The 25,481-nt window shown below is 41.9% G+C and overlaps 2 protein-coding genes and 1 long non-coding RNA gene across 6 annotated transcripts in view; 1 reads left to right on the forward strand and 2 right to left on the reverse strand.

The window, feature by feature from the left end:
- Window positions 1-4,997, reverse strand: part of UHRF2 (ubiquitin like with PHD and ring finger domains 2) — an 85,227-nt gene extending 80,230 nt beyond the window's left edge. The window contains exon 1 of one of the 2 annotated variants that reach the window (XM_058170012.1): window positions 4,198-4,989. In XM_058170012.1, the coding sequence (XP_058025995.1) occupies window positions 4,198-4,350 (153 nt within the window). In that variant the 5' untranslated portion in view covers window positions 4,351-4,989. Of the gene's footprint in view, window positions 1-4,197 lie in introns of both variants that reach the window. The other variant, XM_058170013.1, reaches the window with a different exon arrangement.
- Window positions 4,998-6,958: 1,961 nt separating this feature from the next.
- LOC131189807 (uncharacterized) lies at window positions 6,959-14,576 on the reverse strand. The gene is made up of 3 exons (XR_009153132.1): window positions 13,475-14,576; window positions 8,987-9,126; window positions 6,959-8,705 (listed from the first exon to the last, which is right to left on the reverse strand). It is a non-coding gene; the product is annotated as an uncharacterized LOC131189807 (long non-coding RNA).
- A 199-nt stretch (window positions 14,577-14,775) lies between these two features.
- KIAA2026 (KIAA2026 ortholog) overlaps window positions 14,776-25,481 on the forward strand; it is a 59,198-nt gene continuing 48,492 nt past the window's right edge. For 2 of the 3 annotated variants that reach the window (XM_058166256.1, XM_058166257.1), the window contains exon 1: window positions 14,776-16,093. In XM_058166256.1, coding sequence (XP_058022239.1) covers window positions 15,456-16,093 — 638 coding nt within the window. In that variant the 5' untranslated portion in view covers window positions 14,776-15,455. The remainder of the gene's footprint in view (window positions 16,094-25,481) is intronic. The other variant, XM_058166255.1, reaches the window with a different exon arrangement.

Below are 25,481 nucleotides of genomic sequence, written 5' to 3' on the forward strand. Positions count from 1 at the left end.
GCAGAATTAGCTTGCAATCCTGCATTCTAACCACTGCGTCACCATGGCCAATGGTGCCACAATTATTTTCAATAGTTATAAATAAAAATAAATACTTGTTAATTGAAGTGGATAAATTTGGCCTTTATCTAAAAGTAAAATTATAAAGTATGTGAATTCCTTTATCTTCATTGTAACAGTATGTAATGCCAGTATTAAATAAGAAGAAATAAACTGCTTTTTACGCTTTTTATTTTTTTTCATAGTGCTAAAAAAGCAGCTTTTAAAACTTGAAATAAAAAAAAACCCAGTCATTTTGTGTTATCCTTGCTTCACAATCGAAATCTCATTAATATTTTCCTCCCAGAAATCAGTTAGTACATTCTTAGGACAAGAAACTTTATATTAACATAATCAAGTAATTTACATATGCTTAGAGTTCCTCCCAAGTGGCCTAGTTTCAAGCTACTCATGCAGACTTCGGTTTAAGGTTGCCATACTATGTGACAAATGTGACACAATGTTTTCTTCCAGTTGGTACAAGACAGAATGGAAACAAATATGTCTGGATGATATGAAAACCTCAAAAAACAAAATTAAGACTAAACCCAGAGGTTGGCAACTTAGTACTTTTATAGAAAGATCCTCTAGACATAATTAACCATAAGCAAGAATGGCCATGCTTTGCAAACACACTTATTGTAAATATATATATATGCAGTACCGTAATCCCAATTAGATTTCTAGCCACAATCACAGTATTTTAGTATAAGCTTTTGCTTTACATGTACTTGCAGAGAAATTCAGCTATCTGAGCCTTCTGCATATCTGAAGCATATTTCCAGATATAGCTTTATACAGAAAAGAATCATATACCCTATGAAGAACATGATATGTGAACCCTATAAAGATTTCTTTCACTATCCATCTGGCATGCTGACACTACAAAAGAATCTGCTGCAAATTTATTACAAGCTGAGAAATTAAATAGCAGTTTTTCTTTCTATCATCAAGACGAAGGATGAGATAGCAAAGAATGTCAGAGAATAATCCTAAAAATTGATTCAGTAATAAAAATCATGTATTCCAAGAATCATAGAATAATAGGCATTTTTATTTAGTAACTATTCAAAGGAAGAACAGAGCGTTTTCCTTTATGGGAGAAACATGAACAGCAAGACAGATAATAATTTCAACTTAAAAACAATATCCTCTTCTACACTAATGCAATACAGATAATCCTTGACTTAAAACTATTCATTTAGTGGCCAAAGTTACAACCTTTGAAGCATCCTCATGATCATGTGATAAAACTTCAGATGCTTGACAACTGGTTCATACTTATGATTGTTGCTGTGTCCAATGTCATGTGATCCCCCTTTTGCAACCTTCTGACAAGCAAAGTCAATGAGGAAGTTAGATTCATTTAACAACCAGGTTACTAACTTATCAACTGCAGTGATTCATTTAACAACTGTGGCAAGAAAGGTTGTAAAGTGGGGCAAAACAAATGTCTCACTTAACAACAGAAATATTGGGCTCAATTATTGTCATAAGTCGAGGACTACCTGTAGTGGAAAAAGAAAACATCTGCAAAGAGAAAATGGCTGGATTTAGGTTTGCAAATTACTATACTATGATTTGTTTGCTTTATGCCTTGTACATACCTGCTATTTTAATATAAGAAATAAGCAATACTTAAATGATTTAGCATTAAATCTGCATTAATACCATCAGTGAGATTAGAACAGTAAGTGCCTCTTTTACTTTTCCCATTAGACCAACCCTACAAAATTTATCTTTTCCTGTCATAAACAGAGATGAGATGGTCAGCCAGCACTTAAACCGAAAAGATGAGATGTGCCAACATTTCCATATTTCAGTCAGTTGTGAAACAGAGCTGAAGCAATATTACTACATGTACAGCATCCATTACTGATTCTTCTTCTGTGTCCTTGTCTTGCATTAGAACTGTCCTTGCTTTTGATTCCTTACTTCCGGTATCAGTAAACTTCACATTAAGGTCTACGGTGTAGTAATCTGGTAATTTATATACAACCATGCTACTGTCGTTGTTATAGCCACACTATTTTGACACAACACATACTGTACTTTAGATAGGCAGTATGGTGCAGTGATTAACATGCTGAACTAAGACCAGAGATATTCAGGTTCAAATTCACTTTTAACCTTGAAAACTCACTACCTGAACGTAAGGACTGTTATTTTCTCCTAGTCCAAATCTATCTTTCATGGTCATTATTATGGGAATTTAAACAGATTCTCTATAAAAAATAGTCTTTAAAAACTACCACATCATAGCAGTTAAAAACAGATTATGACTAAAGCACCCACTTCTAATATCCTTTGGGTGTGTTGGACTGTTAACTACGGCAGCATGGCCATTTAGAAAGCATCAGAAATATTTATGTGCTGTTTGCTTGTAAGCAGAAACAAAAACATAGTTATATAAATCAGTGAAAATATTGATTTTATAATTTAATGAATTTTGCCACCACGATCACTAAAGGAAATCTAGATGGTATAGATTTATTGTAAACTATATTTACAATGAACGAGAGTTATTCCATTAATAAATCTGACAGCTTTTAAGGTACCACAATGTGCTTTAATTCAGTACACTTGCATGATATCTTTGTTCTGAAAGCTTAAAGTACTGTGCATGTTGTTTCTCATCATTTTAACCTAAAATAACATAATATCCATCATTGTAAGTAATAGGCATGGTTTTTGTTGTAATAAATTAACAAAGCCATGATTTTGATTACACATTCGAAGTGTTACTATATTATTTAACTCTGAATTAAAGAAAACGAATAATTTTACCTATTTATCCTACTCCTATCCTATCCTAATAATAGACAGTTTTCTTATACATTTAGTCTGTCATCACAATAAAATATCAGGGAAATACCTATGATACCATACCACTTAAAAACAAGTTGTAACAGAATACAATCCTAACATAGCAACATAAAATAAACTGACATTTGCCTGCCCCAGGTTAGTAACCCAAACTGTCACAGCATTTATTATATGTATATATTGGGAAGCAACATCTTGAATTAATATATCCAAGTGTAAATAAAAAGTTCAAGCTAAGCATTCACAAAAGGTGTGGCGAACAGGAGATGATAGATTAGTTGCCATCAAGCCAATGCAAATTCTTAGTGACTGCAGATATATACTTCAGGATGGAACAGGAGATCACACCCCAGTTAAAACCTTGTGCAGGTAGTCCTCAACTTAAAATCCCAACTACGCCCAAAATTTTCACTGCTAAACAAGACAGTTGTTAAGTGCATTCTGTCCTATTATACAACCTTCCTTGTAACAGTTCTTAAGTGATTCACTGCGCTTGTTAGTTAAATAGTTGTTAAGTGAATCTAGCTTCCTCACTGACTTTGCCTGTGAGCCGATGGCCAAAAAAAACCAACCATGAGCCCAGGCCAGGGCAATCGTCATAAAAATGAGTCAGTTACTAAGCGGCTGAATTTTGATCATGTGACCATGAGGATGCAGCAACAGTCATAAGTGTGAAAAACCGTTATTTTTCAAGGCCACTTGTCACTTCCAACGGTCACTAAACAAATGGGTGTAAATCGAGGATTGTCTGTAGAGCGGCTGGAAGAAAAAGCTTTTTCTTTAACATCAGCAGAGCTGGCTAGCAGTTTTCCCACCAGGACGATGGGGGAGAAAAAAGGAATGGGGTGGGGGAAGCCGAGGGCAGAGAACCGAGAGAGGAGGAGGACGACATGAACTTCCTCCGGGCAGCTGCCGCTTCAGAGAAGAGGGGAGCGCGCGCCCCAGTGCCAAAGGAGACCGTTGAAGCACCGGAAGTAGCGCGAGGCGCACCAGAGGCGGCTCGCGCCACCGACCTCTTCTCTTTCCCCGCCCGAGGGAAGCCGCGCGCCTCGCTTTCCTCGGGAGTCCCGCCTAGGAATCCCCATTCCCCGGCCTTGGGGGAAACCGCTAACGGATGAGATGCCTCGCGTGTAATGGGAAGAGGAGGCGGGGAACGAAGCCGCCGCCGTCCCTTTCCTCAGCACAATGGCATCTCCGGCGTCTTCTTTCCCCTCAGACGGCGGTAAAGAAAACCCCTCGACCGAGTAGGAGCGGCGGCAATTCAAGCTGCAGGCAGCGCACAGCTGAGGCGGGGTGGGGGGAGAGAGGGAGTGTCTGTCGCGGCTGCCTCACCTGTTTGCCCCGGTAGAAAAGGCGCTGCAGTTCAGGGCTTACGCGGAAGCTTTCCTGGATCTTTTCTCGCAGACTTTCGATCTTGGTCAGCCGGCTGAGGTCGTCGATAGTTCGGGTCTGGGCACCATCGATGGTCCGCACCTGGATCCACATGGCGCGCTCCCGAAGGAGGGGAGGGGGAAGCAGAAGGACCGGAAGGTTCCTGCCTCCGGATTTTTCCACTTGGAGATGCCGGAGTGGCGATGAGGAGCTGCTGCCTGAATCTCGAGGAACGCCGCGGCGCGAGCCGCTTCTGTTACCGGCCGGCCTGCCTGCCTGCCTTCCTCTTCCCCGACCCACCAGCACTCTCGACTACTCCTAGGCTCCTCCGTCGATCCCACCCGCCTCACTCGCGACCCACCAGCGGCAACGGCTCTCTCGAGCCACCCCAGAATGGCGGCAAACCCTGTCAGACCTTAGTTGGGAGCTGCCGGCTCGCCTAAGCTTAACGGGCGCCGGCGGGAGCCATGTCCTAACCCCGAGGACTGTTTACCAAAGCGCCGCTGTTCTCACATGGAGGTCACGGCGCCAACGCTGATCTCGCGAGACGATCCCAGACCACCATAAACCGTCGCCATCCACGCGCGCCCCCACCTCTCGCCACGACCTTAAAGAGACAATAACGGCGGGCGGGGAAGGGAGGCGCGGAGGCGGCGTTTCACGTGCTCAAATCCCTCTTCGCGCCTCTCCGAGCACGCCGGGCCTAGCGCTACGCCCCTTTGCGCGCGACACCTCATGGCGCCAGATCTGAGGTCCGTTGTCTGATGTTCGTGGCAAAATTGAGAGGTTGCGCAACTCCGCTGCCTGGCCTTAGACTTGGGTTGCCGTCGTTGCAACCCAATCGCGATGGCAGTATAGTAAATCTCCTTACGTTTAAATAGGCATTACTCGGAGGGAGGGGGGAGCGGCGGCACTGAATTCAGCTGATAAAGCTCTTCATCCCTTGTTTATTATTTTCCTCGGAGTGGCGATGCATTGAACGCACCGCGTGTACACACAAACACAGATCCTGTCGGTGTATTCACCCGTGTATCATCAGATCGGTGTACGGGGACAGCACAAACGCCACAATTAACATTTACTGTTCATGGCATAAAAACCTCGATCATCCGGATTTTGCAACTGTACGGCACCAGAACCTGCGTTATGTTACAGATGACGTTCGTGCCCACAGAGTTGCACTTCGCAGCACAGGGTGCATCTTGAGACGCATCCTGTTAATTTTGTATTAATTAACTTCATATATTGCACACTCGAATCTGTCTGTCACTATTGTTTGCAATATTTAATGACTAGGTTCCACACGAATCTCTTGCAATTTGCATTTGAATCTTCTCTTATTGACAGCACTGCAAAAAATGGCCTCCACAGGCAGCCCCTTATAAAACGTGTTATAGAAAATACCATTTTTGTACAAATTCCATTTTAAAAAAACATATGTCACTTTCTACAATGGAATATAACAATATTTGGAATTCAGCATAAGAACAGATCTCGGTGTCCAGATTACACTTTAAAAGCCATAGATTAGGCAAACAGGTTTTCTTTTGTTATTATTCCTCTTTACTGGTTTCTTCTCATGCGTGATTAAGTGCTGAGATCCGGTCATTATTAATAGAAAAATTCCAAAATCAGCATGACTGAAACTAAATACTGCTTTGAACACTCTTGACTGCTCACAATTTTTGAATCAAGGTACCAGTACCTGAAATCTGCTAACTTAAAGTATGTGTAAAAAATCTGGGACCCATTATTTTGGTACTCCTGAAACTCCATGATGTTTAGACCGGTTTTATTTGTAAAGTTATGACCATTGCAGTGTCCCTGAAGTCATATAATCATAATTTGCAGTGTTCCTGCCAACTTCCCACAAGCAAAGTCAATGGGGAAGCCAGCAGAAAGTTGCTCCTACTCTCATTTCTTTTTGCTGACTCGGTCATTCTGTTTCTCTGTTTAGGTAAGGAAATATTGACTTATTATTGAAATTCATTTGCCACTATAGTTGTTTTCCTATTTATGTATATGCTGTACTCTTAGATGATCATGGGACTATCCAACATTGGAAGGGGGAACCTAGCCTAGCCTTAAATTTAATAAATATTCTGCACTTCCTTTCTCTCAAATGATGCTCAAAGGGTTACAGGGTTGTGTTTGTATTCATAAAGTTAACATTTTTTTATTTGTTCCTGCAGGCAGCCCTCTGTTTCCAATGCATTAATCAGTTGCAAATCCATGTGAATAACTGCTCTCTTTTTCTATTGATCCGAATTTTCCTAGGATCCTCTGGTAAGGCCATTGGTCAAAAGCTATACAATATCTATCAGATCAGTCTATGGACATGCCCTTCTATTTTTGTAGAAGCCACTTTGGTTTTTTATCTAAATTACTTTCTGCTATTTATTCAGGACAGACTTTCCTGGTCTTTATTTCCCTTTATTTTCGCTCCAGCCTTTTATTTAAATGGTACTTAGATTGGTCATTTTCCAGTGTCCAGGGACTTATCATTGAGATCAGAGAGAAAAGGCATTATTTATTACAATCTGCTACCTCACATTGGAAGTCTTTCAATATAGTATTTATTGTTAATTAGTAAAAACTTACGATATTGTATTTGATTATCTATAATTGTTTGATTTCTTTCAATTTCCCCCCTGAAAAAAACTGTTCAGTTATGGGGATCTGCCTTACCTCCTCTACAATGAATTTATGCAGCTTGTCATCTTTTATTTTTATTTTATTTATTTTATTTTGTCACACAGTGTATATATAAGCATAAGCATGAAATAATTATACAGTATATAAGCATATATATGTATGAGTATGTAATAACTATATTAATTTGGGTATAACGAAAGGAAACAATAGGACAGGAACAGTAGGCACACTTGTGCTCTTATGCACACCTCTTACAGACCTCTTAGAAATGGGGTTAGGTCAATAGTAGACAGTTTTTGGTTGAAGCTTTTGGGATTTTGGGAAGAGACCACAGAGTCAGATAGTTTATTCTAGGCATTAACAACTCTGTTGCTGAAGTCATATTTTCTGCAATCAAGATTGGAGCAGTTAACATTAAGCTTAAATCTGTTGTGTGCTGTTGTGTGTATTGTTGCAATTGAAGCTGAAGTAGTCTTCGACAGGAAGGACTTTGTAATAGATGATTCTATGAGTTAAACTCAGGTCATGTCGAAGGTGGCGTAGTTCTAAATTTTCTAAACCCAGGATTTCAAGTCTGGTGGCATAAGGTATTTTGTTGTATTCAGAGGAGTGAACTCTTCTTGTAAAATATTTCTGGACACGTTTGATTGTATTGATGTCAGAAATGTGCATGGGTTCCAGACAGTCGAGCTGTATTCTAGAAGTGGTCTAGCAAATGTTTTATATGCTCTGGTTAGTAGTGTAGTGTTTTTGGAGAAGAAGTTACACAAGATTAGGTTTACAACTCTTAGAGCCTTTTTTGTGATGTAGTTGCAGTGGACTTTGGCACTTAGATCATTTGATATGAAGACTCCAAGGTCTTTAACAGGGTGGGGGACATCTTAAGGTAATGCCCATCAAGCTTGTACTTAGTGTTTAGGTTTTTTTTTCCAATGTGTAAGACAGAGCATTTGCTGGTTGAGATTTGGAATTGCCAAGTTTTAGACCATTCAGATACAAAGTCAAGGTCTTTTTGAAGGGTAGTTGTATTGTTGGTGGTGTTAAATAGTTTGACATCGTCAGCAAAGAGAACACAATTACTTGTGATATGGTCACAGAGATCATTAATGTATAATATGAAGAGTGTTGATCCAAGAAAGCTGCCTTGGGGAACGCCACTTTTGACAGGAACAGGATTTATAGAGCGTTGCCAATTTTGACCACTTGGTGTCTGTTTGATAGGAAAGCTGTTATCCAATTGTGGAGGGGTCCTGAGATGCCATAGGATTTTAGTTTTAGGAGAAGTTTATCATGTACTACTGAGTCAAAAGCTTTATAGAAGTCTATGTAGATTGCATCTATTGCTTTCCCTGATCAAGATTTGTAGTCAATATGTTTTTGCAGTGAAGAAGTTGTAAGTTACATGATAAACCAAATTGTTTATTAGAGAATAGGTTGTTTCTAGGTGGAGGGTAATGGATTGGTTGATGATAGATTTCATTATTTTGCAGGTGACGCAGCATAGAGAGATTGGTCTGTAATTTTCAACTAGGCTGGGGTCTCCTTCTTTGAAGACAGGGATTACTGTGTCTAGTGGCCAAAGTTTGGGAAGGGAACTGGTCGTGAAAGTTTTTTCAAAAATTATGCTTAGGGATTCTGCTATATTAGTGGAAAGTTTTTTTAAGAAGTATGCACATAGTCCATCAGGTCCAATAGATAGGGATGGTTTCAGTTCGAGAAGAGCTTTTTCAACATTATCTTCTATGAAGTCTATATTTTGAAGGAGCAACCTAAGAGACTATTGATACTTTTGAACTTTGGTGTTGAAGATGATGCTTGGAAATACCATGGAAATACAAAACAGGGATAGGGTTAGAATTAGAATTATGATTGCAAATCAATTTAGGATTAGGGTTAAGGTTTCAGTAAGAAATTAGTTACGGTTAGGGTTAGGATTAGGATTGGAAATCTAGTTAGGGTTAGGGTAAAGTTTGTGGTTGGGATTAGAGATAAGGTTAATAATACATGTCTATGGAGATTCTCAGTCATCCTCATTCAGTTGTCTCAAAGGTGTTTTTTCTAGAGGCAACTGGAGTTTTTTCTTTGAAGACATTACCTTCTCAGCCAAGAAGCTTCTTCAGCTCTGATGGGTGGTGGGGAATGAAAGGATTTATACTCTTTGCAGACACCTCGTCTTTTGCATTCTTTTAGAGTTGTTGAGGCCACCCAGAGGTTTAGCTGGGACATCAGAGTCACCTGAGTAGTGCAAAGAAAAACAAAACCAGAAAGTCCAGTTGCCTCTTGAAAAAGCACCTTTGGTTTAAGAATACAGTTAGAGTTTGAATTGGGGATTAGGGTTTGAGGTTAGCGTTTGGGTAAGGTTTTGTGTTGGGGTGGGTTTGGCTTAGAATTATGGTATGTATTAAGCTTTTTGTTTGGTTTAGGGTTAGGGTTAAATTTAGGGCTGTTAGGGTGGAGCTGCAAGTTAGGGTTCTGGTTTGAGTTAGGATTGGGGTTAGAGACTTTTGTTTTACTCTCCAAATTCATGGGTGCCAAACCCAAATGCATTTCTATCCCAAAAGGATTGTTTTTCCATGTATTTTTCCACAAAATCAAAAGAAGGGGGATTGGAAATGTGAGAGGCTGGTATGAAAAAGGCTGTCCGAATCTTTTGGTGATGTTTCTTTTAATCTCTGAATTCATGGAGGCTTAATTCTAACCCTAAATGGATTTCCATCCCCAACTCTAACCCTAACCCTAACTCGATTTCCATCACTAATCCTAACACTAACTAAATTTGCATCTATAACCCTAACCCCTAACCTTAAACCTAATGGATTTCCATCCCAAACCCTAACCCCAAAAGTATTTCTATCTCTAACCCAGGGGTGTAATGCTCCTGCATAAGACCGGATCGTGCGATCCGATAACGATTGTGACCAGTAGTTCAGTGAACTGGTAACAAACTGGGTGATCCAGTAGCACCACCCGGGTGTCATTATTTCCTGGTTTTAACCAGGAAGTAATGTGTTTTTTACCTTCTGTGCATACGCAGGTTCTGCACATGTGCAGATCTGTGCACACATGCTCACGCACGTACATGGCACCTGCACTTCCGAACCGGTAAGGAAGGTAAGTAGATTCCCCCCCTGCTCTAACCCTAACTCTAATTTTACCTGCAATAGGATTTTCCAGTATATTTTGCAAATATAATCTGAACAGAAAACTGTCACCCTCCCACTTCTTACAAAGGCTCTGTGGATCTAACCCTTCACTTGTTTAGGGAAGTCTAATCCAAACTTTAACCCTAGCTTCAATTTTAAATCGTAACAGGATTTTCCCATGCATTTTATTGTGGTCCAAAACTAATTCTGAATGGAAAGTGGTAACTCTCACTTTCCTTAAAAGTTTCTGCAAATTGATTTCCTAGTTGCTTTTCCCTAACCCTAACGCTAAACCAATTTCATTGTATACATGATGTACAATGACAATAAAGCAGGGGTGAAATCTAAAAAATTTTCCTACCGGTTCTGTGGGTGTGCCTTGGTGAGGGGGTGTCCTGTGACTGACTGGGCGTGACCAACTCAATGTCACAGCCACACCCACTCAGTCACCAAGCCATGCCCACAGAACCCAGTAGGAAAACTTTTTAATTTTTTTTCCTGCCTTTTCCCTTTTTGTGAGATGCCTGCAGCTGCAGCCTCTCTTTTTTTCAGTGCGCCTGGAGGTGCTTCTTGTGCTGAACGATGCAGTGGCTGCAGGCTTCTTGCAAACAAAAGTTACCGGAGCAGCTCCCCTTCTTGAATGTGGCTTTGCCCTGGAGCTACTGCCCACTCGCACTTCACCTTGGGTTGGGAACCGGGGCCTAGGGACGCACCATTCCCCAAGGCCCCAAAGCCACTGCCTGCCTCAACCGGGTTGGGGAATGCACCATTCTCCAACTCCGGCTTTACCCCGGAGCTGCCGCCTGCTTGCCGCCCATTGCCTGCTCACCGCCTGCTCACCGCCCGCTCGCCCTTCGCTATGGGTCAGGGCCAGGACCCAGGGATGCGCCATTCCCCAAGGCCCCGAAGCTGCCACCTGCTGGCTGCCTGCCTCAGCCAGGTTGGGGAATGCACCATTCCCCTACACCAGCCTTGCCCTGGAGCCGCCACTTATTCTCCCTTCGCCACGTGGCGTGTCCTTACCTTCCTCCAATGGCTGGCTGCCAAAGAAGGCAAGCGCCCAAAAGTTACCAGAGCTGCTCTACTTCTTGAATGTGCCACCAGCATTGCTACCCTGTTCCATACACCGGCTGCGCAAGCGCACACCCAACCTGCCACTGATGAATGAATGAAATAAACAGTGTATGCTTGCGCAGCCGGCGCATGGAACATGGCCGCTGCACATTCACATGCTTAGCTGCTTTCCATGCTGCCTTCCCGGTGTCCCCGTAGCCAGCTTGCGAATGAAGGCAAGCAGAAGCCCATGTGGAAAGCAGGCAAGCATGGCAGGACTGCGGGGAAGGGAATAAGCTGCTAGCTCCTTCCTCGCAGCCCTGCCATGCTTGCCTGTCTTCCATGCTGCCTTCCCAGTGTCCTATTGGCCAGCTTGTGAAGGCTAACAGGAGGAAGCAGGAAGTTGCTGCATCTGTTAGAAATAGGACCCCAGGCCAAATTCAAGATATGAACTTTAAAAGCTCTATATGCTTAGAAAAAGTGTATCTGCAGGACTCTCTCTCCTGATCAGCATTAGCACTCTGAGAGATGCTACTATAGATACCCATCCCACATGAGGTTAAGTGGCTGGGGCTTCAGAGGTACACCTTCTCCATAATTCCCACATTATGAAATACCTTCCTCCATGAGTTACGGGAAGCTCAAGCTCATCTTGCTTGAATTTCACACCACCACAACCCTAGATTATTCTGACATAGGTTTTGGCTGGACTATCTCTTCACTTGTATTTGTATTTCAGATGTAGTACCAGTAAACTGCCTTTAGGAAACACAGCACACAACTCAAGTTGGGTTTGGGCTATTCAAAAACATGCAGCCATATGTCCAAGGAACAGTCCTTGATAAGTTTGGAACTTATCCTGTCAAAGCATACTATACATGGCTGACAGTATCCCACATGGAGTCAAACCATCTTGATCATAAAAGGAAGCAACAAATAATGCTTCTCTGTACCGCATAAATAAATTTTCATCAGCCAAAAGGACCCATCCACATGTCTGTGAGAGAATTCTTGATGTACTGGAAACCTGCCTAGTCCTTAGTAGGCTTTATTTTCAGGTTAGGTTTTTCATGTTTTTAAATATAATACTCAGGTTTATTCTCTATCCATTTTATTTCAAACAAAATCCAAATCCATTAAATTCAAATCTTTTTTAATTGCAACTCTAACTTCTATTGCAAGTTTTAACTAATGGTACAAGTAAATTAACAGATTGTTAGAGCTAATCTAAACAAAATTGCAAAATAATGTTTTTCAGTAGATTCAGAATGCAAAATATATGTGAAAACAGATGGAAAAGACACTGGCGTTTTGCCACTCAAGACTACAGAAGTGACTGGATTACTTATACCAGTCTAATTGATGTTAAAGATATTTGACTAACAGGGATTTGGTATGTACATATGTGTACATGTGTATGCATATAGAGTCATTCCATAATTCCACTCTGAGCTATGTATATTCCCTATATCAGGGGTGTCAAACTCATGTCATCACGGCAGCATCACGTGATGTATCACAACTTTTTTCCCCTTCGCTAAACCGGGCGTGGCCAGCGCGTGTCGCGTCCAGCCCACGGGCTACGATTTTGTCAGCCCTGCCCATGTTTGCGTGTGTATGTCTACACATCTCTAGTGTTGTTGTTTTTTTTTGGTTTACATTTATACCCCGCCCTTCTCCGAAGACTCAGGGCGGCTTACAATGTATAAGGCAATAGTCTCATTCTATTTGTATATTTTTTTACAAAGTCAACTTATTGCCCCCCCAACAATCTGGGTCCTCATTTTACCTATCTTATAAAGGGTGGAAGGCTGAGTCAACCTTGGGCCGGGCTCGAACCTGCAGTAATTGCAGGCTCTGTGTTCTAATAACAGGCTTCTCTACTGCCTGAGCTATCCCGGCCCCAATCTAATAACAGTATCCACTCCTCTGTGTGTCTGTGTGTAGATATTTACAACTCACTTCAAAAAATAATACAGTCCTTGGGTTAAGACAGCAATTGGGCCTGGGATTGCTGTCACTAAGATATATGGTCATAAATGCAACATTAAACGACTCCATCACTTAGTGACAGCAATCCAGGCACTCATGGTTACCATGGTGATCCCAAGATGTGCAAGTCATTAAGTGGGAAGAATCCCAGGCAAAAATACAGGGAAATGGGGGAAGCCCAGGGAGAACTAATGTAGGCCACCTGAGTTGGGGACGGGTGTTGTGGTGTGGCAGCCAAGGAAAGAAGGGGCAAGGGTATATGAGCACAGGGAGGCCAAGAGAAGGAGGATGTAGGACAGTGTGAGAAAATCAAGGGAAGGAGGGTAAAGGAAAGCACAGGGAAGCCAAGGAAAGGAAGGCATAGCTTTATGTGGAGGCCGGCAGAAAAGACTTACCAAGCAACTTCTGAGCTTCCCTGCTGGCTTTCCCATTGATTTTGCTTGTGGAAAGCTGCCAGGGTGGGTCTCAAATGGTCATCAGGTGACTGGGAGATGTTTTAACTCACAGAAGTGGAAGCTGGTTGCAAAGTGCCTGAATCACAATCACATGACAGTGGGGGTCCTGGGACAACTGGAACTTCAAGGATCAGTCATAAGTATAACTTGTTCGGCATCATTTCAGCTCTGAATAGTCACTGAATTAGTAGTCAGTTAACAAGGACTACCTGTAACAGTGTCTATTCCTTCTTGTCAAATTCCTGGACTATAGGTTCAGAATGAATTGCAGATAATTTGCCTTCTCTGTTTCTCAACATTTCAAATGTTATTCTAGAACATCAGAACATTATTTACTTCCAATTTAAGACATTTATAAACTTTTCACAACAATGACCCCATAGTAGGTTACAATGTAAATTAAAATAGTGAAGTATTTATTTGTTAGGCCTACAACCTACCATTCTAACAAATTTTGTACTCAGGACAGTGAATAAGAAATCTACCAGTAGTACTGTACACACAAAATATAAATTCATATTAAAAACACATGTACATTTTAAATAAAAAGCCTTCGACTGCAGCAACTAGTCAGTCTTTCATTTGAAATGCATTCAACTTCATTTTTAAATTATGAACACAGAATCATGAGTCATGTAGTATTTACATGGCACTGAGAGCTCCCTGGAGTAGAGAGCAAATGAACCGTTCCTGTTGATACAAGGGCGGCGGTCACAGACCCGAAACAACCCTGATAAGCTAATTTTTAAAAACTCCCAAAGCCCCATTTTTCTGTCTCTCTTTCAAAAGAATTAATCTCCGCGTTTACCATTCAAGAAAAAGCCACTTAATGCTTCAAACTGATAAGAGTCCTTTAACCAGGGTCTTCCATTCCGTGGCTGTTTTCAAAGATTCAACTGAATCACAAAAGGCATCCAGGCTGCAGTTACTGGCGTAGAAGCTTCACGAAATGCAGGTAGAAGAATAGCGTAACTGCGAACTTTTCTAATGTTTCCAATGAGTTTTAACACGAGCATTACGATTTTACTTGAAATCACATCTGCGGCAGCTCTTTACTTTGGACCCTACGGTCAGGTTTCCATCCGTCTCGGTTGCCAGCAAATAACATCTGTAACCGAGCTGCCGACCTCCCCCACTTCTCTCTCTCTCGTCACTCTCTGATGATGTCACCCTCCAGCAGGTGTCCAATACAAAACGCGCACTCAACGCAACTGGAGAGTCTGCCGCTACTACGCTTGCGCAGACGGTGGAGGTTGGGTTCTCCCACTACTTCTCTCTGTCTCTTGGCTGGGGGGGAGGGGACTGCTCAGGTCTGGCAGCGCCCCCCATTAACTGACAGCACGCCGGCTTCATCCGCGCGTCCCTAAGCCGAGGCAGCGGGGCTGGAGAGAAGCGTCGTTCGGGCCCGGGTGCAGAGCGAGGAAGGCCTCCCTACCGGTCGGGACGCCTTTCGGTCCGGAGGGGGGAGCGAGGCAATGAGCCCGCCCCCCCCCCCGGCAGCCGCTCCTTCCACTCAGGCAGGTATTCCGTGTCTGCTGTGCCTCACGCCCCTTTCGGTCCTGCAGCGCAAAGGCTGAGGGGTCCCGGGCAGCCCTTTTCTGAGGGAACTCTCGGCGGCCTTTCAGAAGCCGTTTCCTCCGACCCGGGCGAGTTTAGAGGAGCTCTCACCTGCCGCCACAGGTTACGGCTCTTCTCCACGACGAGAGGCCTCTGCCGCCGCATCTCGGGGGCAAGGCGAAGCGCGCAAAGCGGCGGCGGGGCCGCCGAAGCTGCACCTTCTTTTTTTTGACCGAGGCCGGCCTAACCAGAAGAGGCAGGCGGGAGCTGTCTAGGCCGGCTGAAGCGGCGCCGACTTCTTCTTAAGTTCTTGGATGCCGGGACCGCTTTCCACGGGCGCCGACATACGCAGCTGCGGCGGGGCATGAATCCGGCTCAGCCTGAAGGGGACGAGGAGGGCGACGGCAGCGAAGAAGAAGAAGACGACGGCGACATGGAGATGCCGCCGCCGGAGGAGGAGGAGGAGGAGGAGGAGGTGGCGGTGGTGGCTGCCACGACGGCCGGGTCTGGGGAGCGCGGAACGGAGGCATTAACGGACCCGGCGCTCACCGGCTGCCTCCCGACGGGAGACAAGCTAGAGGGAGGGAGCGCTGGCTGCCACCCCGATTGGGAGCAAAGCCTGAGCCCGGAATTGCAACAGGGTTATCGGATCCTGAGCGAGTTTCTCTTAGAAAAGCACCGGCCTCTGACGGCTCCTTTCTTAAGATCTTGGGAAAACCAAAAAAGTGAACGCGGCCAAATGAGCGCTGCCGAGTTTTCCGCGGAAGAACATAGTGGCTGTCTTCTGCCTTGCCCCAAATCTCAGCAATTATCCGGGATGTGGCTGTTGAAAATGGAAGAAAAATTTGCTTCTGGCCAGTACAGAGGAATTACTGATTTTGTGGCCGATTTCCGATTGATGTTGGAGACCTGCTATCGGCTTCATGGGGTAGATCACTGGCTCTCCAAACAAGCCCAGAAGTTAGAGATGATGCTTGAACAGAAACTGGCTCTGCTTTCTCGGTAGGTGTAATATATCTGCTGTATCAGAATACTTAGGAAGAAAGTTTACACAGAATGGAAGGAGTTCTATTTTTGTGAAATATAGGCTGTGAGGGCGTGAGTCCTGTACAAGCTAGATATTTTTTTAACTGGATACATACCATCTTTTTTTTTTCTTGAGGTTACGGTTCTGTTAGGTACGGTAAGTAATAAGCACCACTGAACTAATAAGATCTTGGTCATGAATATAGAGTTTGCTTTACTGCACACCTGATGATCATTTATGACAAAATTTAGAAGTGGGGTAAAGTGATGAAGTTATGGCCTGGTTTTATATAATACTGAGTCATAAAGTCACTTGTTTTGAATTTAGTGTGAAATGCAAACTATGCTACCAGAATTTGGCCTTATACTTATGAATGCATTGTTCTGAATTTCTGCAAGATTTTTTTGCTGAGAGTGGCTAAATGTCCATAAAAAGTATGATTATAATTTATAATGAGCATCACCACAAAATGCCTGTGTATTTTCTTTTTGTGCAGTCTATCTTTTTAATGTTGTAGTTAGAGAAATAGATTATCATATAAGATGCTTTGGTCAGAAAATTCACTATATAATATCACATCTTTTATAACATCATAAGATATACCCGGAAACAGTTTCCTGTGGACTAGAAAAGAATCTCCCTTATACAATTGACCCATTTAGTCTTATTTTGCCTATGCAGTTACAAAGAGTTTTAACTGCCAGAGTTGGACTCTAATCCAAGACTTTCTTATATGAAGCAGACACTATATATTGCTAATGAGCTATACAGTATTTCATTTCATTTGGAAACCTTGGTAAAGACTCTTGGTAGAAAGCAACAGAAATGAAGTGTAAGGAAAATCTAGAATTCTCTTTGTATTTGTTCATCAGCATTTTTGATTATTTTTTCACCAGCTCTCATATTGTTTTATAGTATTTGAATTTTGCGCTGTATAAATACTCTTAAAACTAAATGCTTTTTCCTGAACTACAGTTTTTGTGTGCAGTTACCTATTTAAATAAAGACTTGACAGCACCAGAAGAAATGTATATTTCTAATTGTTCTGATTGATTAGCATTAAGTCACAGAAATAGACCTAAGTTTGAAAAATTGTTTTATCAGATCAACCCGTTTCTTCTCAATGGACAAACATGGGCTAGATAGTATATTTTTACTCTGCCTTAACTCTGAATTTGAAATAGTTCAGGTCCTGAGTTACTGACTGATGCTGGTAATGGCCTGAATGAAGCAAGACAGTTTGAAGATGAAAGAGGGCAGGGGTGCTATTCAGCAGGTTCTGACAGGTCCTGGAGAACCGATAGCAGAAATTTTGAGTAGTTCAGAGAACTGGCAAATACCACCTTTGGCTGGCCCCAGAGTGGGGTGGGAATGGAGTTTTTTCAATATCCTTCCCCCAGGAGTGGGGAGGGAATGGGGATTTTGCAGTAGTCTTCCCCTGGAGTGGGATGGGAATGGAGATTTTGTAGTATCCTACCCTACCACGCCCACCAAGCCACGCCCACAGAACTGGTAGTAAAAAAATTTGAATTCCATCACTGAGAGAGGGGTATTCTTGATCAGTAAAAACTGATATTGAAGAACATGAACATAACTTCTATGGATGCCTACTTTTCATCTACTGCAAATAACTATGCGTTCAAAAGATGGTGTTTAATTACTGGATGAGCTGGTTGGATGCAGATACCATATAAGGCCAGTGTTTAGATGCTACACTAGCTCATTAATACCCTTTTTTCCCAACAGTGCTTGAAATTCCAGTCACTGCTAATATATAATTAATTTGGTCATAAATATAATTTCTAGCAAATATAATGCTTTCTTTTGCTTTTATAATGCAACACTATTATTTCTTCTGACCAGAAACCAAAGATACTGGATTTTGTGCTACAATTTGAAAACAAATATCTTTAGTGAATGTATCTGACAAATGATACTGTTTAAAATATGTCCTAAAATGCTAAAAGATGACCTTCAGTAGTTTGGGTAAATTAACATTCACAAACACAAGATATATCTATATATGTATTCCCTAACTTTGTTTATTAGTAGATGTTTACATTTTAAATCTGTCAAGTGTGACAATAGCTATTCTTACAACTTTGAAGTTGCAAGGATGAATGAACTTTATCTCAGCTGAACACTCTGATACATCTCTGTAATTGCTGATGAAGCAATTAATAAGAGGATTCAGTTTAATATCATAGATTAGTAAATGAGAAAAGGAGGATGAAACTGAGATTTGTCTCTTTATTTTAAGCCAGGGAAATTATTACCATCAAAGATTGTTCAATTAGAACTGAAAGATGGAATACAAATGTTTAAATTAATAAAACAGCGAAGAATTAACTATGTAAATTTTACCTGTGAAGATAGGATTTGAATCTAATTTTGCCTACTTTAAATGAAGGAGGTCCTGCTATTCAAGAAAGTTTTGATCAATGGAAAATTTCCATTGATGGAATAAGAAATTAAGCAATTTTCGTTTCCCTGTGTTTTCCCATTTATTTCAGAAAGTGGGAGACCATGCTGGATTTGGTTTGTTTACCAATATTTAAAGTAAGAGACTGAAATTTCCAGTGAATTTTAATCTGTAATGTGCATAAACTATTTCCAACACCAGAAACACTACCAGAAGATGGATGTTTCTTATTACCAATTGTTAGGGAACAGGAGCACGAGACTGTTATATTCATGTTTTGTTGATAAACTTCCTATAAGCCATCTGGTTGGTGGGAATAGAAGAATGGACTTTTAATTTTAATTTAATTAAGCTTTTAATTTTACACAGTGAGACTATTTCTAAATTGTTCTTATGTTCCTCTTTGTCACTGATATGTTTCAGTGGGTACAATTGTTCATAGCTAGTTCTTGGATTACAGAAACTTTGTACAAAACATCTTGAGCGTCTTTCATATGATAGTTAGCAATTCTCACTTTACACTAATTTTGATAGCCAGCCCATTTTTAGGACTCTACTCTGTCATATATCTCCACAGGCTTGGATTCAAAACAAAAAACTTTTTTTTTCCTATTAAATCCTTATAGTCTGTTGAAAAAGTCTTCATAAAGGTGGGACCAGCAGCCAGGAATGGGTTAACTCTGTCTGTTATCCTATAGGACTGAGTCTGCAAACTGTTAAGCTATGCCTCTTCCTCCTACTTCTCAGCTTTTAGACTCAGTCTGACTTGGACAGACGTGTTTTTCTGAGCTAAACCATTTCTAACTGCTTGATTCCTATCAAAACCAACTAAACATCAGGGTTAGCTCCCAGTTCGCTGGTCCAGCCTGCCACATTGCCAGCATCAAGGGTGATCCAGCCTGACCACACTGAAGGCCACCTGGTGGTGAGAACATCACATAAGGGCTCCCAGCTCCAGTGTGAATGGTGATCCAGCCGGAGCCCTCTGAAGGCTGCTTGATGGTGTGGAGTCTGCCACCGGCAAATCATCAGGGCGGCGCTCCTGGTGGTTTCTACCCCAATTGACCGCAGGAGGCATCAAGGTGGTCGGCAGCTGCGCTCATGAGGTAGTCTCAGTGGCGCTAGCCTTCCAGGCGTAATGCGGCTTTTCTTACCGGAACATCGTTCCAGGACTCCTTCAGTGGCAAAGCACGGAGCCTGGTAAGAATGCACCATTTTATTTCGCAGGGGAACGGACAGCTCTGCTGCCACCACCAATCACTGAAGGGCTAACGGCCATGACGTTAGACCCATAGGCTTGGATTCAAATCTCCTCTTCCTTTTGGCACAGAGATTTGCGGGGGGCGGGGAGGAGAGCCCTGCTGAGACACAGCCCTAGCCGGCTATCAGCCTTTTTATTCAGGCCAATGGCCTACTTCCTCCCAGCTATCCTGAAGGGACCTTTAGCAGATTTCAAAATGGCCGCCACCTCAACTGGGTGGCCTACCAAACATGTGCTACAGGATCCTTCTGTTAAGGATCAGAGCAACCTTGGGAAGCAGGGGCCTCGGGATTGAGACTTCCTAAGCAAGGGAAGACGGCCCATCTCTCCACTACGAAGTCTCCCAAACTGGCCTTTAAGGCCTTGGAAAGAGAGGCCAGGCAAAGACACAGGGCTATCGAAAAGGCTATTAGAAAAGGCTATTGAAAAGGGTATTAAGAGAACTGGAAGCGTTGTGGCAAGACTGGCTGAAAATAGCAGGGTCCAATGAGCCTTGTGAAAATCCAGCCAGACAAACCTCTGTCAGGGATGGGGGGTCTTTGGACTGGATCTGTCTTGTAGGGATGGAGAAGAAGGAGAGGCACCTCAGATGACCAAGAGGAACAGGCAAGTTCCTCGGAGGTCAGAGCAAATTCTTCAATCCGGGGGCGGGGCCATTATGACTGTCATGAAGCTGGGGCAACTGGAATAAAATTTGTGCAGGTGCGGTGTTTTAGATGGAGTATTGGTACCAGGTGAGTGATTGGCCAACACACAGGTAAAAAAGAAGTATTTTAAAAAACTTTAAAAAGAGTCCCAGCGAGGAAATAGCAGCTAATTAGCATTGGGGAATGTTAATGAAGGGAGAAGAACAAAACAGAAGTTAAAGCACTAAAGCCCAGAACGGAGTTTGATATTTGGATTGGAAATTGGATATGGAGATATTAAAATTATTATAACAAATTATAAAATAATAATTATAATATAATATAATATAATAATAATAATATATTATAAAATAATATAAAATAATATAATATACAAGATCACCATTGGTCAGCTGCAGAAGGCCACCTTACTGGGATCTGCTCGCATAATTCGCCGATACATCACGCAGTCCTAAACGCTTTGGAAGTGTTCGAGTAGTGATCTGTGATACGAAATCCAGCATAGTTATCTCGTTTGCCGTGTATACTGTCATTTTGTGTTAATAATAATAATAATAATATAAAAATTATTAAAGAAACCCGAAAGAAAATTATTTCTGAACAAGATTAGACATAATTTTAAAAGTTTTGAACTTTGAAGGAAGAACAAAGAAAAATTTAAAATAGAAAAGCCTTGTAAAGGAAATTTTTTAATTGGATTTGAAATTGGGTTTTAAACTGGAATTTGGGATATGTAAAATTAAGAAGAGGAAGAAACTTGAAAAATATTTGAAAAGTGGAGTTAATACACAAATTGGATATTTTGTGACTGTTGATTTGAAACTTGTGGATTGGAGAGAGATATCTGATGGCGGGGGAAAAAACCACTAAAATGAACAATTTGAAATCTGGAAAAAATTACAGTGACTTTTAGCTCAAGAGCCATGAGAAGTTTGAAGGAGGATTTGTTTTCTTTTAAGTTGTTTGAGCTCAACAACCAAAGGAGGTGGAAAACAGTAAAACTGTAAATTGGAGTTAAAAACAAACCAGAATGTCAAAATGTAGCAGGAACTAATTGAGATGGTTAAAATGATGCATGTTTCATTTAATTTTGATAGAAAACGAGAAATTGTGTCAGAACATACTGAAGATAAAGACATTGATGATGAAAAATTAAATGATTACATTGGAAGTAACAATGAAAAAAAGAGAAGGAATAGGAGGAAACAACCTACAAAAAAGAAGCAAACTACGGGAAGAAAGGGAAAGGGGGAAAGACTAGACGAAAATATTTTTAATGATTACACTGGGATTAACAGTGGCAAAAATAGAGAAGATAGGGTGAAGCAAAAGAGAAAAGAAAAGGAGAAAGGACTAGGCACAAAAAAGTTTTACACTGAGATCAACAGTGGGGAAATAAGAAAATGAGATGAGAAAAGGGGAATAGATCAGATGGGAATTTAGGGAAAACTAGACGAGTAAAGGAATTAAAAGTCAAAGGAAGGATACAGAAGAAAAGACGTAATGATTATAAAAAAGAAGAAGAGAATGGGATAAAGGGAAGAAAATTTTAAGAGGTGGATTGCTGGATGGACCAAAAGAAAATGGTTAAAGGAGTAATTAATGGAAAGGAGGAAGGGTAATATGACACATATCTATAGTTATAAGTGAACTGTATTGTTAATATTTGTGAATGTAATATGAAATATATTGTGTAATATGAATAGTAGAATGGAGAAAAACAAGGGAAAGGAGGAAAGGAAATATGCTATATACTTATAAAATCAAATGAACTGTATTAATATCAATATTGTAAAAATTGAATTATGATATAAATTGTGAAATACAAAAAGAATGGTAGAAAGGTTAATATGATATTATGTTTTAGAAGCGGTTAAGAAATGGAACTTCAAATGAAATTGAAATTGAATAAGATATTAATAGAAATTAAGAAAAAGAAGATGATTAAGAAATTAAGATAATGTTTGTATTTGAAAGGTGGCATGAAAAACAAAACGGAAGAAATATATTGTTTTCAATAAAATGGTAAAATGATTAATAGGGAAATAAGAAATGATAAATTGGTCCACCATAGAAAATAATTGACATTAAGAGATAAATGTGAAATATCAAGCTGTAATATAAAAAAATAGAAACTAAGGATGGAAATGACTATGTTTAAATTAAAGGGTTTCAATAGAAAAAAGGAAATAAGAGGAAACAAATTGATGAATACCTCTCACCGACCCGTGCGCTCTCACAGAGAGGGGCTCCTCAGGGTGCCGTCAGCGCGACAGTGTCGTCTGGCGACGCCCAGGGGAAGGGCCTTCTCTGTGGGGGCTCCCGCCCTCTGGAACGAACTCCCCCCAGGACTTCGTCAACTTCCGGACCTCCGAACCTTTCGCCGCGAGCTTAAAACCTACTTATTCATCTGCGCTGGACTGGGTTAGTGTTTTAATGGGTTTTAATGGGTTTTTAGCTCTAAATTTTAATCCTGGCCAATTTTAATAAGTTTTTTAATTGTATTTTAATTTGTATTTATTGTATTGTATTTTTACCTGGCTGTGAACCGCCCTGAGTCCTTCGGGAGAAGGGCGGTATACAAATTTAAATAATAAATAAAATAAATAAATGATAATTTACAAATGTGATTTTGAGAAATATATGTGATAAATGGAAAAATAAGATAATGAAATAAAATAAGATTAAGATTGGAGGATAGGGCGGATGGTAATATTGATTATAAATTAAATATTAAGTAGAGATAAAAAATAAAAAGATGAATAATATGGCAGAAATTGAAATACATAATTTATATTTAGGAAGCATTTATGTTATAAGCTGTAAATTTTGACTCAGTCAATACTTTATTCTGAAAAAATATACTGTTTATGTTTTTAAAAAATACAAAAAAAAAGAAAAAGCCATTAAAGAGGCTGATAAAATGAACAAAGGCCTCCCAAATATGGGGCAGGTCACCTCTCAAGCCTCTCCCAATTGGCAGTTGGATCAACCGGTACCTCAGGAACAATTGCCCACAGCAACCTGGTCTCTGGATGGAGAAGTGGCTCAAGCTCCTATTCTGCCTAGTAACAGCGACTTGCTGTTGGCCCTGTACCAGAATTCGGCCTAACAAAGCCCCATTACGAGCAGTCTGGGAGACCCAGGGGATCTTCTGCCGAGGTGACTTTTACATCTGCTGCAGGCCTGTGACTTGAACAGCATTCTGAATCATAGATTACTGCTAGCATGGCAGTTTTCATCTCTGAAGCAATACAGCAAGGCATCGCAATGGGTTTGCAGCGAAGAGCTGAATCATGGGTATCTGACTACCTCAGATCCCAGGAATTTCATCAGGATCCTCAAATGTTGGGGGATCCCAAACCATCTCAGGATCTTGATTATTCCTCTGCATCTCCCAGTCACGGCTCTAGCTGGGGAAGAGATGCATCAGGATCGGACTTATCTGATGACAAAGGTCTGATCCCTGACTAACTCTCTTTTGTGGAGCTCTTCTGCCCACAGCTATTCAGGTCTTTACTCCACAAAGCCCAGACCACTACCCTGCTGGATACGGTCTGTACAACTCCATACCCTACAGTAGGGGAGACTGACCCCACAGACCCTGTATTTGCAAAACTTGCCATTTAGGCGGAAGAAGTGCCTACCCCCAGATTATTTCTGGATGTGGTGCAAAGACAGTGGTCTGCATCTGTCTCTGGTCCTAATCCTAATAACCTCAACAGAGTATTCACAAAACTGATGGCTGCACTAGCGGGCCACCTCCAGACACTGCCGAGAAGGATCCAATTCTACTTAGACTATATCCTTATCCAGTCCAGTTCAGAGCCTCTGTCGAGGAAGGACCTGAATACCACAATTCAGGTTTTACAAGACCATGGCTTCTCCATAAATCTGGCCAAGAGCCACTTAATTCCAACAATTTGCATATTCCATCTAGGAGTGGTGATCGATACGGTCAAGTCCAAGGTGTATCTTTCCCAGGAACATCTTTCCAGCCTGAAGGACCTAACGAGGAAAGTCAGGAGATCTGACACTGGAGATCTGTTTCCCTACTTCTGCTCTCTCACCTCCTGGGAAGGATGGTGTCATGCATCATCATCACCCCTTGGGCACATCTCCACAGTAGGGCTCTGCAGTGGTTTTTCCTCCCATATGAGAGGACACACCAGAGTACTTCCTTGACCAGGGTTCAGGTTCCACCAGAGGTCATCCTTGCCCTCAAATGGTGGACTTCCCATGCCATCACCAGGAGTCAAGAGTTCAGAGAACTACACCATCTACTCCTGACAAGGGATGCCAACCTTTACGGTTGGGGAGCTTATCTTGAATCACACATGGCCCAGGGCCAGTGGACTCAGGACCTGAATCACAACATAAATTGGTTGGAGTTCCAGGCAATTCACCTGGCCCTCAGAGCCTTCCAGGACGCAGTCAAGGATCAAGACATTCTAATTCTGATGGACAATGTGACCACCAAGGCACACATCAACCGCCTCGGAGGGACCCACTCTTGGTCCCTCATGCAGGAAGCTGAACAGTTAGGCCTCTGGGTGGAGACTCATCTGTAGTCCATACGGGCTGCACATATATCAGGGATGGAAAATGTGCAGGTGGACTGACTCAGCTGAGCTTCAGTCAACCACACAGAGTGGCGCCTGCACCCGGACCTGTTTTGAGAATTATTGGACTGCTTCGGCCTCCCAACAGTTGACCTGTTTGCCACCCAGGATAATCTCCAAATGCTGAGATTTTTTGCCAGGTTGCCGACACCGGGGGCATCCACCGGAGTGGATGCCCTGCGCAGCCTGTGGCCTCCGGGACTGCTTTATGGCTTTCTCCCTCTCTCTCTGATCCCCAAGGTCATCACAAAACTGCTGGAGGAGGGAGCAGAGCTTCTGCTGCTGGCTCCTCATTGGCCCAGACTTGGTAGCCCTTTCGGTGGCTCGGCCCTGGAGGATCCCTCAGGACAGGATTTCCCTCAGCCAGGGGATATTGGTCCACCTGGATCCTCAGTGGTTCCAACTGACTGC

The sequence above is a fragment of the Ahaetulla prasina genome, chromosome 2, assembly GCF_028640845.1.
Source record: "Ahaetulla prasina isolate Xishuangbanna chromosome 2, ASM2864084v1, whole genome shotgun sequence".
NCBI classification, from domain to species: Eukaryota; Metazoa; Chordata; class Lepidosauria; order Squamata; family Colubridae; genus Ahaetulla; species Ahaetulla prasina.